Source organism: Trachypithecus francoisi, unplaced genomic scaffold, assembly GCF_009764315.1.
Source record: "Trachypithecus francoisi isolate TF-2019V2 unplaced genomic scaffold, Tfra_2.0 Lachesis_group5, whole genome shotgun sequence".
NCBI lineage: Eukaryota > Metazoa > Chordata > Mammalia > Primates > Cercopithecidae > Trachypithecus > Trachypithecus francoisi.
The window spans coordinates 95,558,205-95,575,106 of NW_022681470.1; the positions used below are offsets into that span (position 1 = coordinate 95,558,205).

Here is a 16,902-nt window from a genome sequence, read left to right on the forward strand (position 1 = left end):
TTAAGGAAGTCATAACTATCTCAGTTTTCAGGTGGGAAAATAAAGTGTTATAGAGCTGAATTGCTTGTTTAAAATCATTCCTAGAGGCAGAGCAAGGACTTGAATCCAGGTCTATAGGCTCCAAGTTCTGTGCTCTACGTACAATCTATTCTTTCGCCTTAAGAGAGGGTAGGTTTTTATTTTGGTGGGGGGGTTGTTTTGTTTTTTGTTTGTTTGTTTGAGACCGACTCTCACTCTGTCACCAGACTGGAGTGCAGTGGCGCAATCTTGGCTCACTAAAACCTCTGCCTCCCGGGTTCAAGCGATTCTCTCATGCCTCCCTCCTGAGTAGCTGGGACTACAGGCGTGCACCACCACGCCCAGCTAATTTTTGTATTTTTAGTAGAGATGGGGTTTCATCATGTTGGCCAGGATGGTTTTGATCTCTTGACCTCATTATCCATCCACCTCGGCCTCCCAAAGTGCAGGGATTACAGGCATGAGCCACCATGCGCAGCCAAGAGAGAATAGGTTTGTTTTGTTGCTGTTGTTGTTGTTTGTTTGTTTGTTTGTTTTTGTTTTTGAGACAAGTTCTCGCTCTGTCACCCAGGCTGGAGTGCAGTGGCATGATCTCTGCTCACTACAACCTCTACCTCCCGGCTTCAAGCAATTCTCCCACCTCAGCCTCCCTCCCGAGTAGCTGGGACTAGAGGCACACCCAGCTAATTTTTGTATTTTTAGTAGAGATGAGGTTTCACCATGTTGGCCAGGATGGTCTCAATCTCTTGACCTCGTGATCCACCCGCCTCGGCCTCCCAAAGTGCAGGGATTACAGGCATGAGCCACCATGCGCAGCCAAGAGAGAATAGGTTTGTTTTGTTGCTGTTGTTGTTGTTTGTTTGTTTGTTTGTTTTTGTTTTTGAGACAAGTTCTCGCTCTGTCACCCAGGCTGGAGTGCAGTGGCATGATCTCTGCTCACTACAACCTCTACCTCCCGGCTTCAAGCAATTCTCCCACCTCAGCCTCCCTCCCGAGTAGCTGGGACTAGAGGCACACCCAGCTAATTTTTGTATTTTTAGTAGAGATGAGGTTTCACCATGTTGGCCAGGATGGTCTCAATCTCTTGACCTCGTGATCCACCCGCCTCGGCCTCCCAAAGTGCTGGGATTACAAGCACGAGCCACCATCCCTGGCCAAGAGAGAGTAGGCGTTTGTTTGTTTGTTTGTTTTTGAGACAAGTTCTTGCTCGGCCACCCAGGCTGGAGTGCAGTGGCGGGATCTCGGCTCACCGCAGCCTTGAACTCCTCAGGCTCAGACAGACAGTAGGTATTTTTTAAATTCCTATTACAAGACTTTAGGATCACCCTTCTTGGTTGCTCTTTGGCCCAGGGAAAGAAAACTTACCCCAGGCCTGGAGACCCAGAGCAGAGAAGACAAAAAGCCACGGCAGCATCCCCACGTGATCCCAGGACACCAACCCGGAGAGTGTGGATGGCAGCCTGAGACAGATGTTGACAGTTGTTAACATAACCATGCTCAACCTGCAGAGTATTCCCCACCCTGACTGCGGGGGGTGCTGTCCGCCTCCTCTACCATCCTGTGGCCTCCTGAGGGTCAGCACCTGGCTCAGACTTCTCAGGGCCCCCAGCATACAGCAGGTGCTCAGCATCCCTGTCCTATTATTACCCAAGCGACTGAATTTCATCACGTGCCCACCGCGTGCAAGGCCTGTGTACACACTTGCACATGCAGTCTTACTTAATTAGTCCTCACCCTAATCCTGTCATGTAAGACTGTTAACCCCCATTTTTATAGACAAAGGAAGTAAGATCCAAGAATGGTACAACCGAGAAATCCAGACTCATATGGATGGGTCTGATGCAGAGAATCCCTTCCCCACTGGGAATATGCTGGGTGAGGGAAATATAGGAGTAGCAAGGGTTCCTGGTTCTAGGGCAGAGGAAATCCAACCCTTAACACCCTTTCTGGTGGATTCCAGTCCCTTTGCTGGAAGAGGGCTTCTGAAGAAGAAACACACACTCAACTCACAGATACCTGTGGGTCCTGTGCTGTTCCAGCCCAGTAGGTCAGGGTGCAGTCAGTTTGCCCCTCATTGGCCAGCAGCTCCTTCCCTTCCAGACTTGGCCTCCAGGCCCTGCCCTCCTTCACCAGCTGGTGCCTTCTCCTCCAGCCTTAACTCTCTCTGGCCCTAGAGGGCACTCCCTCCCTGGGAATAGAGCAATCAGGCTCCAGCTTCCCAGAGAGAAGAGGAGAGCCCAGGATCCCTAACTAAAGATGGAAGAAAAGGGGAAGACAGAGGGCCAAGGCTCTGAGCCAGCTGCTTTCACAGCACCTGGAGAAATGCAAGTGGGACCAGACTCAGGCTGAGAGCACCTGGGGACCCGCCCTGTGAATAAGCTCAGGTAGCTCCTCCCTGGGAAAGGGCAAGATTGCCCAACACTCTGGAGAGCTCATGCTCAGCCCCAACCTGGGAAAGCCTGCAGGGCCTGATGGCTGTGTCTGCAATATCTAGAAACTTCCTGCCTGTGAAGATCTGCTCCGGGAGTCTGAAGACTGTGGATTGAAGTCACTCACCAACACCCGCTTTTACCAGGGTCATGAGCAGGGTCAGGATGGACAGAGAGAAACTGGGAGGTACAATCTCAGGAAACAGCTCACGATGCCTAATTCCGCCCCAATAGCCTACATGTCTGCCCATCATCCTCTCGCCTGCCACTCCCCACCGTTGGCATCAAGCTGCCACCCACCACAGAAAGCCTCCCACAAACCAAGAATCTCCAGCTCCTGGCCATGTTCCAGTTGTCACCTAATCTCATTCTGCAACCTGAACTTCCAGGCCTTGAATATTCACAGAGGAAACTCTGCATGACACTTTCCAAGAACACAGTAGGGTTCAGTCTCCACGGGGACCTGCAGAGCCTCTCATGGGGCAGCCTCCCTAGACACTGAGGAAGTGCCCTGAATCCAGAACAGTTGCTCTCAGTGAGCTGCAGTCCCACTCTCAGCCCCAGCTCCCCAGGAGCGCTCTATGGATGGGGCCTCTTGCATGCACCAGGTCTACCTGGCATTCACCCTAGTCATGCACCCAGACCCAGGCTGGAGCTATGTGATGAGCAGGGGCTGCTAAGCTCTGTCCTGGGGCAAGGGTTAATATGGGGCAGAGCCAGAGACAGAGATGAAGGAGACCAAGAACTGGAGCCTGGCGCCAGCACTGTAGGGACCCTGGCGATTTTACCAGCCTGGCAGCATGCCGTTTCTCCATGCCTTTAACTGGCTGCCCATCCTAACTGAGTAGAACAGCTCTCAAAATGAGAAGGTTTCTGGGCTTGCATCCAGGGCACCAGGGACTTGAGGAGACTCAGTTCCCCTTTTTGGAGGGGTTTAGGGAGGGGAAGCCCAAGGAGAGATTGGGTGGTGGCTGCCTAAGGGGACCACCAGATTCTCTGCCCCATCCAGAGACCGAGAGATTCTTGAGGACTAACAGACTGAGGGCTGTTCGGGACGAGGGCATCAGGAGGGAGGAAGAGAGCAGTGTGGGTCATCCCTCTGATTCTGTGAACTCAGAATCCCGAGAGGACCTCCTAAGTCCTGAATTATCCGGCCCCCAATGCCATCTCACTCCACACTGCCAGAGGAGGCTCCCAGTGCTCTCTGCCCTACCTCTCACCGTCTCAGGACCCTTCCCAAGTGCCCAGCCTCACTCCCCACCTGCGGCCAGAGGCTCCACTTCATCCTGGCATCTTCGGAAAGGGCTCCGTGACTAGTCGGGACTGGTAGAATCTCAGAGTCTCTCTTCTCCATTCTAGCACCTGTCATGAATTGTAATTATAACCTCCTCAAGAGAGTTCTCACGTCTATCTCTTTACCTACCTTTAATAATATCATTATTTATATTTACTTTTTTTTTTTTGTCCTCTGTCTTAAGCTTCCCTCCAGTTGTGAACTTCACAGAGGTGGAAATTATACTTTACTTTGTAGTCTTGGGGCTTAGCGTAGTGTCTGGCATAGTGCTGACGCATGTTAGAAACTCAGTAAGTATTTGCCAGATAAAGAAAGAAGGAAGGAAGGAAGGAAGGAAGGAAGGAAGGAAGGAAGGAAGGAAGGAGGGAGGGAGGGAGGGAGGAAGGAGGGATGGAGGGAAGAAAGGAAGAAAAAGAAAGAAAGAGAAAGAAAGAAAGAAAGAAAGAAAGAAAGAAGGAAGGAAGGAAGGAAGGAAGGAGGAAGGAAGGAAGGAAGGAAGGAAAGAAAGAAAGAAAGAAAGAAAGAAAGAAAGAAAGAAAGAAAGAAAGAAAGAGAGAGAAAGAAAGAGAAAGACTTAAACAGGACACACTTTTAAAAGGTGTCAAAAGAAGAAATGGAAAGGAAAAGCAAGCCAGCACACCCACCTGCTTCAAATAATGCATATCCTCAAGTACCTAAGGCAGTGGTTCTCAAAGAGTGGCCCAGGGGAAGCTGGGGGACCCCAAGGCCCCTTGGGGGGTCCATGAGATCAAAACTAATTCCAGAACAATATTCCCCAAACTGCCCACCACAGGAAACTGCCCACAAACCAAGACTCCCGGCTCCTTACTTTCCTCGCTGTGCTGATATTTGCACTGATGACACAAAAACAGTAGTCGATAAAACCATTGGAGACATGAACCTATGTGTGGCGTCAAACTGCACTAGCAGTCCTCGTATTGCTCACAGTGTATTCTTTCAAGAAAAGGAGACTCACTTAGGAATGTTCTTGATGAAGCAGTGAGAATTATTCGTTTTATTAAACCTCAACCCTGATTCTCTCAAGGAAAAGCACTTGTGTGCTAGAATTGTGAGTTGAAACAGCCACTTTTTCATGAACGCCATGAACAAATAACATAGAACAAATGATGGCCAAACTATGGATACTTATATTCGAGTATGAGGCATACATTTTCCTAAAAATTAACAAAGTGAGCCTTTCACTTCCAGGAAAACAACTAGAAATTGTTAGCATAATAAAATTGGAACTTTCAGGTAAAAATATGAACTTTGGAAAATTTGTGTCTGCCACCATGACTTTGACAGCTTCCCAATACTTGAAGACTACTGATGAGATCAGTGGTGAGATTAACAAATGTGGTGGGGTTTTTTTGCTTTTTTTGTTTTGTTTTGTTTCATTTTGTTTTGTTTTTGAGATGTAATCTATCTCTGTCGCCCAGGCTGAAGTGCAGTGGCACGATCTCTGGTCACTGCAACCTCTGCCTTCCCGGGTTCAAGTGATTCTCCTGCCTCAGCCTCCCAAGTACCTGGGACTACAGGCATGTGCCACCACACATGATTAATTTTTTGTATTCTTAGTAGAAACGGGGTTTCATAGTGTTAGCCAGGATGGTCTCAATCTCCTGACCTCATGATCTGCCTGCCTCAGCCTCCCAAAGTGCTGGGATTACAGGTGTGAGCCACCATACCCGGCCAAATGTGGTTTATTTATATGTGTGTGTGATACACACAAATATGTATATATTGAGTAATAAATGATGTCAGCATTTAGAAGATGTACATAACTCAGTTAACCAATATTTTCCAAATGGTCAGTATATGAAGTCACAAAGTCACAAAGTTTGGATAAAAGATCCATTAAATTTTAGGATGGACCAGTTGATTCTAATGTAACAGAGAACAAAGAATTCACTGATATGGTTTCAGACTCTACGTTGCAACTAACCTTTGAGAAACCACTACTTGTTGGGTTTTGATGTAATACGAGAGAAGAATATCCACAATTATATATTTAAAGGCCCCCTTTGCAACTACTTATCTGTGAAAGATTGGATTTTCTTCAACTCTTCGACCAAGGCAACATATAGCAATACCTTGTATGCAGAGGTAGATGTGATAATCCAGCTGTCTTCTTTGAAGCCATACAGTAAATAGGTCTGCAAAAATGTAAAAAAACAACAACAAAAAAAAGCACTCTTCTAACTTTTGATATATATATTAAAAAATTATTTTTAATCGTTTCAAAATGTGGTAATATGTAATATGTTTATTAATGGTACTTTAAGTGAGTTAATAAATCATTTAAAATTTTTTTAACTTTTAATGTAAGTAAATATTGATATATATAATCCACAAAAGCTCTTTGGGATACTCAATAACTTCTATGCATACATATGAAAGGATCCAGAGAGCAAAAAGATTGGAAACCTGGGGCCAAGGGAATCCCACAGCCTGTCCTGATGCAGATAGACCACAAGGTGGCAGCATGCGTCCTCTGATAACTCCGGAGCCACCTTCACTCACTAGGAGTCTCTGAGCAACCTCTTTTCTCCATCTCTCCCCACCACTTCCTTTCTTACCTTCATGCTTCTGTGTTGCACGTCTTTTTTTTTTTTCTAACTAGCTTTATCCACCAACGCCTTCATAATTACAGGAAATAGCAATCTCCTAAGCATAAGTTCTGGCCAAACCAAGCCAGTCATTCATTTTATTCTGCAAACATTTCTCAGGTGTCACTCATATGCAAAGCTTATCATCCAGGGATGAGTACATTGAGAACACTGCTCTCAAGTAGTTAATAATCTAATGAGGGAGACAGATCCAAAGGCCAGTGATTATAATACCTGCTGAGTGTGAAAACCCTTTATTCTTTACAAAGGGCTGTGGACTTCAAAGGGAGTCCTGAGAGCAGAGGATGCCAAAAGTCAGATGCTGAGATACTCGCCGAAAATTTCTGCAGGGATCTGGAACCTAGGCACATAGTGAGGGAGAAAGCCAGGTTCCCAGGAGATTGGGGAGGAGAAAGGATTGGAGCAACAGAAGGCAGGGGACAAAAGGGAACGCCAGCTTTCTCAATTTTGAAAGTAGTTTGTCTGAGAAATTAGGAGGATGATGAACAGAGACAGCCAAAGTGGAGACAGGGGGAGGAGTCCAGACTTGGGGAAGCTTAGGTTGAATGTCTAGGAAGCCAGATCACTGGAAGGTCTTCACTGTGGATGCTGGAGCGGCCCAGCATGGAGGCAGGGAGTGGGGCTGCTGTCAGCAGGGGGCCTCAGAGAACTCAGGATAGCCAGTCAATGGAGGCCACAAGGATGCCAGGGGTGGTCAAAGCTTGGTGTGGACTGAACCCAAACGTGGTAGGAAAATGGTCTGAAGCTACCCGTGGACAGCTTCTCTAAGTCATCCTAACGTACTAGAGTCTAGAATGAGCACTGGGGAAATGGGGGATGTCAGGGGGCTTGTGGTTAGGAGACCCATATCCAGAGATCTCCAAGGAAGAGCACCTGGGACTCCCAGCAAGGAGGAAGAGAGGGAGTGGAGGAATAGTCAGCAGGCTGGGCACAGCCTGAGTGGGGCTGGGCCTCAGGCATCAGAGTTCCTGTGAGGAGAGGGACCTGACTTCATCTGCAGGTGGAGCAAGTAAGCCAGGAGACAGTGCCCAGGGGCCATGAGGCTAGTGGTAGTCATGCAGCCCACCAAGAGTCCATCAAAACTTGGAATCTGTGCTAGAAATGACCAAGGGTCAGCTGTCCCAATCTCCTCATGTAATGGATAAGAAAATGAAGGCCCGAACATGGAAATCACTTCTAAAGACCACCAGCAAGTCTGGGAAAGCTAGCACTAAAACCCAGCTCAGTCCCTCAGTCTGGTTCCCACTGTGTGCCTGCTATAGCACCCCCATTACAACACAGGAGGGGCAAAGCTCCCCCAAAAGGCCACAATGGGGGCTGCAGAGAAGGGAAAGACAGACGCACAGTGGCTCCCAGGCATCTGGGAAAGAACACAACGATTTGATGGTAGCTACAGGAGCCTCTGCCTGCCTGTTTGCTTGCTTGCTTGTTTGTTTGTTTGTTTGTTTGTTTGTTTGAGATGGAGTCTCACCCTGTCACCCAGGTCAGAGTGCAATGGCACAATCTCAGCTCACTGCAACCTCTGCCTCCCAGGTTCAAGCGGTTCTCCCGCCTCAGCCTCCCGAGTAGCTGGGACTACAGGTGTGCACCACCACACCAGGCAAATGTTTTTATTTTTAGTAAAGATGGGGGTTTCACCATGTTGGCCAGGCTGGTCTTGAACTCCTGACCTCGTGATCCACCCACCTCATGCTCCCAAAGTGCTGGGATTACAGGCATGAGCCACCACGCCCAGCCACTTATTTGTTTTTTAACCCAAAAAGCCAAGCCCTTTTCTCCCAGTGAAAACCTGGAGTCATTGTACGGAGCCAGGAAAATTGCCCCACTCACTTCATGCCCCAGCAGGAGGCTCTGAATTTCCCTGGAAAATCAGTACCCAGAGGGGAAGACTCCCATCCCACCATCCCTCAATCCAACCTCTGGCCTCGGCTGGCAGTGAGGAGGCAGGTGGGGGGTCGAGCACCTACTGATCGTGCCAGGAATTGTCTGCTCCGGTCAGAACCGGAATGGGTCGGCCCTGGCCTCACCTGCGCCTGGGCTAGCCTGGAACCTGGGGGCCTGCAGTGGCCTTCTTAGATGGGAGCCCACTGTCAGCATCGGATCCCCCAAGTGCAGACTCCCGTCTGTTTTGAAACCCTGACTGGCTGCTCACTCCCACCCACTGCTGAGCCTTCTGTCCCCCACTCCCAATTTTACTTTCATTCTGAGTCAGCACTAAATGACCACAGTCAGTGGCTCTGCAGAAAGTCACAGAACAGAGGGCGACAGGCCAGTGTTTATGCCACATTCACTCACTTCATCATTGATTCATGCAGTCCTGCATTTATTCAATCAACAAGCGTTCATCCAGTGCCTACTGAGCCAGCCCTTGCCCGGTGCTAAGACTTCAGAGGTGAGCACGCAGCATCCCTGCCTAGAGGAGCCACAGTGGTGTGGACGAGTCAGAAAGTCGACCTGACAGTTGAGAGCTCCATGGCAAAGCAGAGGTGCCTGCCGCACACCATCACTCAGGGTTTGATTAACACACACCCTGCTTCATTGTCATGCTTTTTTTGTTTTTATTTTAAATTAATGAACAAATGGTATTAAACAGGAATTTTCACATAAAGATTCACATGTATTGAGTACTCAGGAGGTCCAAGAACATCTGGTCTACTTTCCCATGTGGCAGCCCTGGCCTGAGACTGGCTGTCCCTTCAAGTTAGGAACGTTCTCATTCCCCACAGTCGCCACCACTGTCCAGTGTCCCCAACCCTGAGGCCCCATATTAGTGGCCACAAGTTACCCTACTGCTGATGTTGATGTTCTCATGCCCGGCCAGCTTCACCTTGGGTCTGGTTCCTGCAAGGCTGAGTTGGAGATCCTTGGTCCAGGGTGAGAAGTGCTTTGACAGAAGCAGCAGAGGGCGCCATGGGAGCACACAGGAAGGGCGCCTGGGGCACGTGCAGGGACTGAAGAACAGGCTGTGTGGGCACACAGGGTCGGCTGCTGGCTGCTGGCTGGGCTTTCTCCATTAGCTTAAACAATGGAAGGTGGGCTTGGATAGGAACTCTACCTCATGCATTCCTGAACTGTTCTGCACCATTCATTCATTCATAGATGACTCATGTATTCGAGCACTCATTCATTTATTTATTAAATGTTTGCTGTGTGCTTAGCACTGTGCCAAGCCCTGTCCTTAGCTACCAAGAGTTTAAAATGTGATTGGAAGACAGGCTATAAGACCATGTCTCCCGTGTGTCGCGACTCACTCATCAAGTTCTACTGGCGTCTAGCATTCGTATATGGCACTCAGTAGGTGCTCAACAAATATTTGTTGCATAAATGAAGGAAAAGATTATTAGTAGCAATACCTTTTATTTACTGAGCCCTTCCCAACTTTCCATGTGTTGTCGCAATCCTCAAGATAAGTCCTGTTATTATCCTATTTTATTGATAAGAAAAGTAAGGCACAGAGAAGTTAAGTAAATTGCCTAAGATCACACAGACAGTCTGAAGTCTTAACCACTACTCCATGTGCATCTCAGCAGTGCAAGGCAGGCCATGCTCAGGGCCAATGCTTAGCACACACAGAGATCACCTCAGCCTTTCAGAGGACAAAGCGGTCAGGAGGATCTGGAGCAATAAAGGAAGGCTTCGTGGAGACAGAACAAAAGGACCAGTACAGGTAGAAGAGAACCATCTTTCCTGATAGAGAGAGTGGGCAGCAAGCAAGAGGGAGTCCCAGGGTGGATCCTCCACATTGGCTTCCAGGGGTGAGGGAAAGGGTGCCAGCAAGGACATCAGCAAGGATCAATCGGCAAATCCGAGGGTGCCCCTCGTGCCAAGCCCTGGGCTGTGTGTGCATAGGAGAACACGAACCTGAATGAGAACCTACCTTTGAGGATCTACAGTCAATTGTCGGACAGAAGCAAAATATGTAAATAATTTTACTCCAGGAAAGCAAGTGTTGAGAGCCAAAAGTGGTATGAAAATCATTGTCAGGAAGACAGAAACTGTTTCCAAATGGGAAGCACAGAGCGGTCTCCTTGGAAGAGAGTGCGTTAGAACTGAGCCGTGGGGGTGGACAGGATATCACTGTGGAGTGGGGGAAGGGCACTCCTGAGGTGGCAAAGTGGGAGGTGGGCCCTATGTTCCCACAGTGGGCAGGGAGGTAGTGAAAGCGAATCTGGCCAGACAGGCAGGGCCATTCCAAGAGGGCTTTGTGTGCAGGGCTAAGTTAAGCTTTCTCCATAGGCAATGGGGAGCTACTGGAGGTTTGTAGCAGGGGAAGGACCTGTCTTGCCCACCAGGAGCCTACGTAAAAACAGTTGTCTCCCAAGTTAAAAGTTCCTGGAACCCTTGCTGGGAGCAGGATTTAGAAAAATGATGCTGAGAGACGCTAGAAACATATCCGCCCTGCGGCTCTCTCACTCAGACTACAGGAGGGAGGTATCGGAATCACCCTTAACCGGGAACCAGAATAGCTGGGTCCACTTCCTGCCAAGTCAGCAACCAGCTATGTGACCTTGCTCAGGTCCATCTCTGGGTGTCAGTTTCTTCATCTACAATGCAATAGAGTTGCCCACCTCTGAGAACCCGTCTAACACCAACTCCCACCCCATGAATCTAAGAATCCCACACCAACCCCTCGCCATCCTAAGTATCACAAAGCCAGACAAGCATGGGGGAGGGCTCAGTCCATCCTTGTTGGACTAAAAGGAAGGGGCAGACTGTCCACGGGGAGCGGCCAAGAGGGTCAGGCCCCCAAAGGTCCTCAGCCTACTTCAACCTCAAAGGGGACGGGGTGGGGCTGAGTGGTGCCAGAGGAGCAGCAGGCTCACTCGGGGAGAGGAGGGGCTTAGAATAGAAGGGAAATGAGCTAAACAACCAGTTTCCTCCCAAACCAGTTTCAGGACGCTCTGTGAACATTTCCTGCCCCGCCCCAGCCCCCTTCCTGGCAGCATTACCACACTGCTCACCTGTGAAGCAATCTTCCGGAGACAGGGCCAAAGGGCCAAGTGCCCCAGCCAGGAGCTACCTATAAATGCCGAGCCTGCACAGCTCTGGCAAACGCTCTGTGTGGCTCCTCGGCTTTGGTAAGTGAGCTGCCAGCTTCCCCAGGCAGAAGCCTGCCTGCCAATTCCTTCTTTCCTTCCCTGACCCAACTTTCTTCCAAATCCTCCTCCTGGAAGCCCTCCTTGGTTGGCCCTGCCCAGTTTAAAACTTCTTTCACATTTTCTTAGGTCGTGTTCCCCTGGGGCCTCCTGCCCTCAAATGCTTTGCTTTTCGGCACTCCCTAGATATTCTAAAAAATCATTTTGTACATGTGTGTGACAGACCATCTCCCAGTTAACTTGCAGCTTGTGCTTTCTTTTTATTTTGCGCTTCCCCCACTATTTCTGTGAGTGCTTAGTAGAAAGTGTCAAAGAAGCTTGACAGCCTTTTCTTCTGAGTGCCCCAACTTTGTTTTTCCATTACACAGACAGAGCGCAAGAAGATGTCTTGCAAAATGTCGCAGCTGGAACGCAACATAGACACCATCATCGACACCTTCCACGAGTACTCTACGAGGCTGGGGCACAAAGACACCCTGAACCAGAAGGAATTCAAACAGCTGGTGCAAAAAGAGCTGCAAAACTTTCTTAAGGTAGGACTGGACTCAGGCAGGTCTGACCCAGCCTCACAGCAGTTTGGGTTGACAAGGGAGGATGGGAGTGTGGCCTACAGCAATCAAGGGGAAGATTTGAGTTCCTCGAGCCGAGCCCCCAGACGCAGCGGGTGTCCTGTTATACAGGGTAGATGCTCACAGTTACACAGGATGACAGGGTCAAGAGATTGCCCAATTGAACCCCTGCTATTTGTCAGGCCCTATTCTGGGCAGAGGAACATAGTGGTAAATGGGGAGCCCACCATTCCAGTGGAGGGGGACACACAATAAAATTGTTGGCCAATAAAGAGCACAGATAAAGCCAAATGCCAGTAAGTTTATGGAAGAAAATGAGGCAGAGTGCTGTGGGCAGCATGGGCTAGGTGGAGTAGAGGTGACCAGTTAGAGTACATGAGAAGGTCCTCTTTGAGGAGGTAACATTTGAGCTGAGCCCCGAATGCTGGGGAGGGAAGCCCCTGAGGATGACCCTTGGCACAAAGCTGAGGAGACCCTAAGCCTCAGGTGGCAACTTGGGGTGGAAGACTTGGAGGGTTTTTCTAATCCTAAGGATCTGCGGTGGAAAATGAATGCATAAATAGCACAGGGAGAGCACCTGCATAGCACTCAGGGAACTGGGAGGTTTTTCCCCTGCTCCAAAAATGATTAAGCAGTTCTAAGAAAAAGACTGAGCACTTCCAACAGCCTTTTTGTTTTCTTTTCAAATTTGGGGAAAGTTGGGAAACAGAGGCCTGCATTAAGAAGGGTGGTACACATGGGTCTCGGTCTCAGTTCCAGTCCTGGAGCCAGACATCCTGGGGTAGCTCCCTAGCCCTCCCAGTGCCCCTCCCTCCACCTTGGTAAGGTGGAGAATTGCAGCCTTCAGAGTTAGGGGCCCTGACATCTCCCCATAGGTGGGGGCCTCAGGCAGGCAAGATGCTGGGTGGGGTAGGCAAGAGAGGGCCCAGCAGAGAGGCTGCATGGTGAAGCTCTCCTCCATGCGATCCCCTGTGCCTGCTCTCCCCGCCCACCTGACATCCCCTGCCAGAAGCAAAGTGATGCTCTGGGGAAAGAAGCAGAGCCTCATGGATGGGCTGCGCAGGAGAGAGCTCGAATTGGCTGGGTGCCCCACAGGTTCTGGGAGGGGACTTAGTGAGGTGACTCAGCCACAGGGTGACAGAGCTGGAACCAGCCAGTGGTCTCTTGGATATAGGATACCGCCTGGGTCTTCCACCTCCCCTAATGTCTCCCCCCTCTTTTTTTTTTTTTTTTTTTTTTGAGATGGAGTTTCGCTCATGTTGCCCAGGCTGGAGTGCAATGGCACAATCTCAGCTCACTGCAACCTCTACCTCCCGGGTTCGAGCGATTCTCCTGCTTCAGCCTCCTGAATAGCTGGGATTACAGGCATGCACTACCATGCCAGGCTAATTTTGTATTTTTAGTAGAGACGAGGTTTCTCCATGTTGGTCAGGTTGGTCTCGAACTCTCGACCTTAGGTGATCTGCCTGCCTCGGCCTCTCAAAGTACTAGGATTATAGGCATGAGCCACCCTGCCCGGCTCATGCCTGTAATCTCCCCTTTTATACTTTATCACACTCTTGAAGGTCAACGGAGCACATACTCTGCTCTCTGCCCCTCCATCTCTCCTGCCCACACCTAGTTTTTCTAGGTGTTTCCCCGTTGTGTTGGTTGAAATAAGTTTCACTAATTGGTAACCTCCAGAGGGAAGGGAAAGGAGGGCATGGCAGGAAGTGAAGTGCAGAGGGGTAGTGGAGTAGAACTGGCCTCTAAGTCAGATCTGAATTTGCATGCCCTGAGTAGTCAAGCTGTGAAAACTACTGACCCTCTCTAGGACTGGTTTTGAGTCTTCCTCCAGGAAGATACCATTCCTAGCTGTTAAAATTGTTATGAGGACCAAATGAGGTGACATTTCCAGGCTTACTCATGCCATGACCAGGGCAAGACCCTGGAACTCAGCTTCCTCTTCTATAAATAGAGAATCGGCACCCAAGTCACAGGGTCATGGAGGGAATAAACTGGAGAGCGTTTGGTGCGTGTGTGCTCAGTGTCTGCTCCATTGTGGGCATTCAGCCCATGGCCATTTTTAATTTTTAAATCAAGCCCCAGGGTGAGGCTTCCCTGCACATTTGCCAGCTGGTCATTTACTGTGCTCCCAGTCCCCACCTCTGGCCACACCCAGCTCTCACAGCCTTCTCTCCCCACCTGCAGAAGGAGAATAAGAATGATAAGATCATAGACCACATCATGGAGGACCTGGACACAAATGCAGACAAGCAGCTGAGCTTCGAGGAGTTCATCATGCTGATGGCAAGGCTAACCTGGGCCTCCCACGAGAAGATGCACGAGGATGACGAGGGCCCTGGCCACCACCATAAGCCAGGTCTCGGGGAGGACACTCGCTAAGACCACAGTGTCCAAGATCGCAGTGGCCATGGCCACGCCACAGCCACTAATCAGGAGGCCAGGCCACCCTGCCTCTACCCAACCAGGGCCCCGGGACCTCTTATGCCAAACTGTCTTGGCTGTGGCGATAGGGGCTGGGGCCAAATAAAGTCTTCCTCCAAGTCAATGCTCTGTGTGCTTCTTCCACCTCTTCTCCAACCCTTCCTTCCCAGGGCTCTGGGCATTAGAGAGCCCTGTCCTTATCTGTGACTCAGCCCCCTTATTCAGTATTAACAAAATGAGAAGCAGCAAAACATGGGTCTGTGCTGAGCCCCTTGGGCTCACCTCCCTGGCCATGTCCTCACCTCTGAGTTCAGGCCCCACTGCTCAGATCCCAGGCACCCTGCCCCATCTTAGACACCCTGTACAGCCTGACAAGTGGCCCTTGTCACTGTACACTGTAGAAAGCAAAAGGGCATATCCCTACCCCTTGATATGTCAGCTACCTCCCCAACCAGCTCCAACCCTATCTTCACCCATCACTGTCTACACAGCCCTCTCTCTCCTAATATAATTCTATTCCTCTGAAAGTCTTCCAGAAATGGACCCAGACAGTGCCACGTCTGGGGAGGAATACTGGCACTAAAGCAGTGGAAACAAGGACAGTTCCAGTGTGTTTACTCTCATAATTTTTCTGAATCCAAGAGAGCAATTGGGTCTGTCTTAACAGACCTGCCATCCTAATCGACGGGGGTGCTCACACAAGTGGGAGACTGGGAGCTTAGCTCTATGCCAACCCTGGTCTCAACAGAATGACAGAGTGAAGAAATGAGCTCCAGTCCTGGCTCTGCAGCTAAAAGACTCAGTGACTACCATGAGGAGTCTGTGCTCTGGGTCCAGAGAACCTGGGGGTCTAAAGATTCTGATTTTAAGCTTTGAGGGCCAGCTGTCCTTTCTGGTGGGTAGCTGAGAGTTGGGGCCAGCACAAGTATCTGCTTCTCTCTGCAAAGCCTATTACCAGGCCTGGCCCCAGCTGCCTCAGGGCTACTGCTGCTGCTCCCACTTCAAGCTGCCCTAGACCTTAACTTGAGGGACTCCTCTGCCATCTTCCTGCCCTTTGGCTATAAAGTCCCTTTCCTAGGTTATAACCAGTGGGGGTGGGCCTTCCAAAAACCAGAGTTCAGATCAAGGTCCTCTGACCCCTTTCCTTTCAGCAGAAAGAAGACTCACAGAATTAGGATCTGGCGGAGCTGGGAAAAGACTAGCAGTCATCTACTCTCCCTTTTCATAAGTGAAGAAACCAAGGCATAACATGGAGAAGAGACTAGTCCAAAGTCACACAAGCGACAGAGTTGCTCAAAATAGTGCAGTATGAAAAATAGCTTGAATCATATCTGCCCCACTGGCTGCACCTCCCCAGCCCCTTCCCCAGTACAGAGCAGGAAGATACAGAGCTGCTATGGTTGGATTTCAGCCCTCCCCTCACAGCCTGGCTATGGTTGTGCCCCCAAACTGCCTGTTGCAGACTTCTGCTCTAAGGGCCTAGGGGCTCTGCTCTGGGTGCAGGGTTATAAGGGCTCCCACTCAAGGGTATGAGGATGTTTCCAGGAACTGTCTCAGGCTGAGAGCTCAGGCAGCAGAGTCTAGAAGCCCTCACCAGTCCCTTCTGTGCCTGACTTGGAGACCTGACATCTGGAGACACTCATCTTCTGACAGCCCTTCTGCTCCCATGCTCACATCCAGGGAGGAGTCACTGTCTTCACCCCCTTCTGAACACAGCTTGGTAATAGGGAGAGAGAAGCATCCTGGGGATTGGAGGGCCTTAGACCAGATGCTTCCAGTAGGGTGGTAAGTGCTTCCCCTAGGCCCTATGCCCACCATTACTTATTACAATGTGCCTAAATATGTTTATGACTCTGCCTACCCCTCCAGACTAATAACTCCAAGAGAGCAAAGTCCATCTGTCTTTTTTCTGATTTATTCCCAGCACCTAGAGAAGTGGCTGCTGCCTAGAAGGTTCTTAACAAATATTGCCTGTATAACAGTCTAAAATTTCTCACATATTCTATGCTCTCTTCTCAAGGGATGATGTGGGGGGAAAAAGGCAAGAGGAGATCAAAACCTGCCAATGGAAGACTTCTGCATTAGCATTACAGAATCTCAAACCTGAAGGTAAGGAGCAGAAAGTTGAGGGAATCTGAGGGCCCTCTACGCCTCTGTTCAATCAGACCAATTTGATTTGAAGAAAGAGATTTGTCTTGAAAAAAGTGTGAAGACTATGGACTTAATCCAATCTGCCCCACCCACACCCTAGAGTGATTATTGCCAACATCCCTGCCAAGTGATTGAACCAACCCTGACTGAATTCCTCCAGGAAAGGAGAGATTCCTCCTTTGTGAGTGGCACTTGGAATGTTCCTCATTATACTGAGCCAAAATCCATCTCCTCATGCCCACCCAGCATTAGTCCTACTTTTCCTCCCCTTTGAGGACACAGAACAAA

At 49.6% G+C, this 16,902-nt stretch overlaps 2 protein-coding genes across 5 annotated transcripts in view; one reads left to right on the top strand and one right to left on the bottom strand.

Annotated features, from left to right (window-relative positions):
* Nucleotides 1-2,348, bottom strand: part of PGLYRP4 (peptidoglycan recognition protein 4) — a 99,116-nt gene extending 96,768 nt beyond the window's left edge. For 3 of the 4 annotated variants that reach the window (XM_033197052.1, XM_033197053.1, XM_033197050.1), the window contains exons 1-2: nt 2,035-2,340; nt 1,384-1,478 (exon numbers count right to left, since the gene is read on the bottom strand). In XM_033197052.1, the coding sequence (XP_033052943.1) occupies nt 1,384-1,432 (49 nt within the window). In that variant the 5' untranslated portion in view covers nt 1,433-1,478; nt 2,035-2,340. Of the gene's footprint in view, nt 1-1,383; nt 1,479-2,028 lie in introns of all 4 variants that reach the window. The other variant, XM_033197051.1, reaches the window with a different exon arrangement.
* Nucleotides 2,349-11,289: 8,941 nt separating this feature from the next.
* Nucleotides 11,290-14,587, top strand: S100A9 (S100 calcium binding protein A9). Its single transcript, XM_033197070.1, has 3 exons — nt 11,290-11,449; nt 11,836-12,000; nt 14,227-14,587. The coding sequence occupies exons 2-3, from the start codon at nt 11,851-11,853 to the stop codon at nt 14,419-14,421; spliced, it is 345 nt and encodes a 114-aa protein (XP_033052961.1). The 5' UTR covers nt 11,290-11,449; nt 11,836-11,850; the 3' UTR covers nt 14,422-14,587.
* Nucleotides 14,588-16,902: the final 2,315 nt, after the last annotated feature.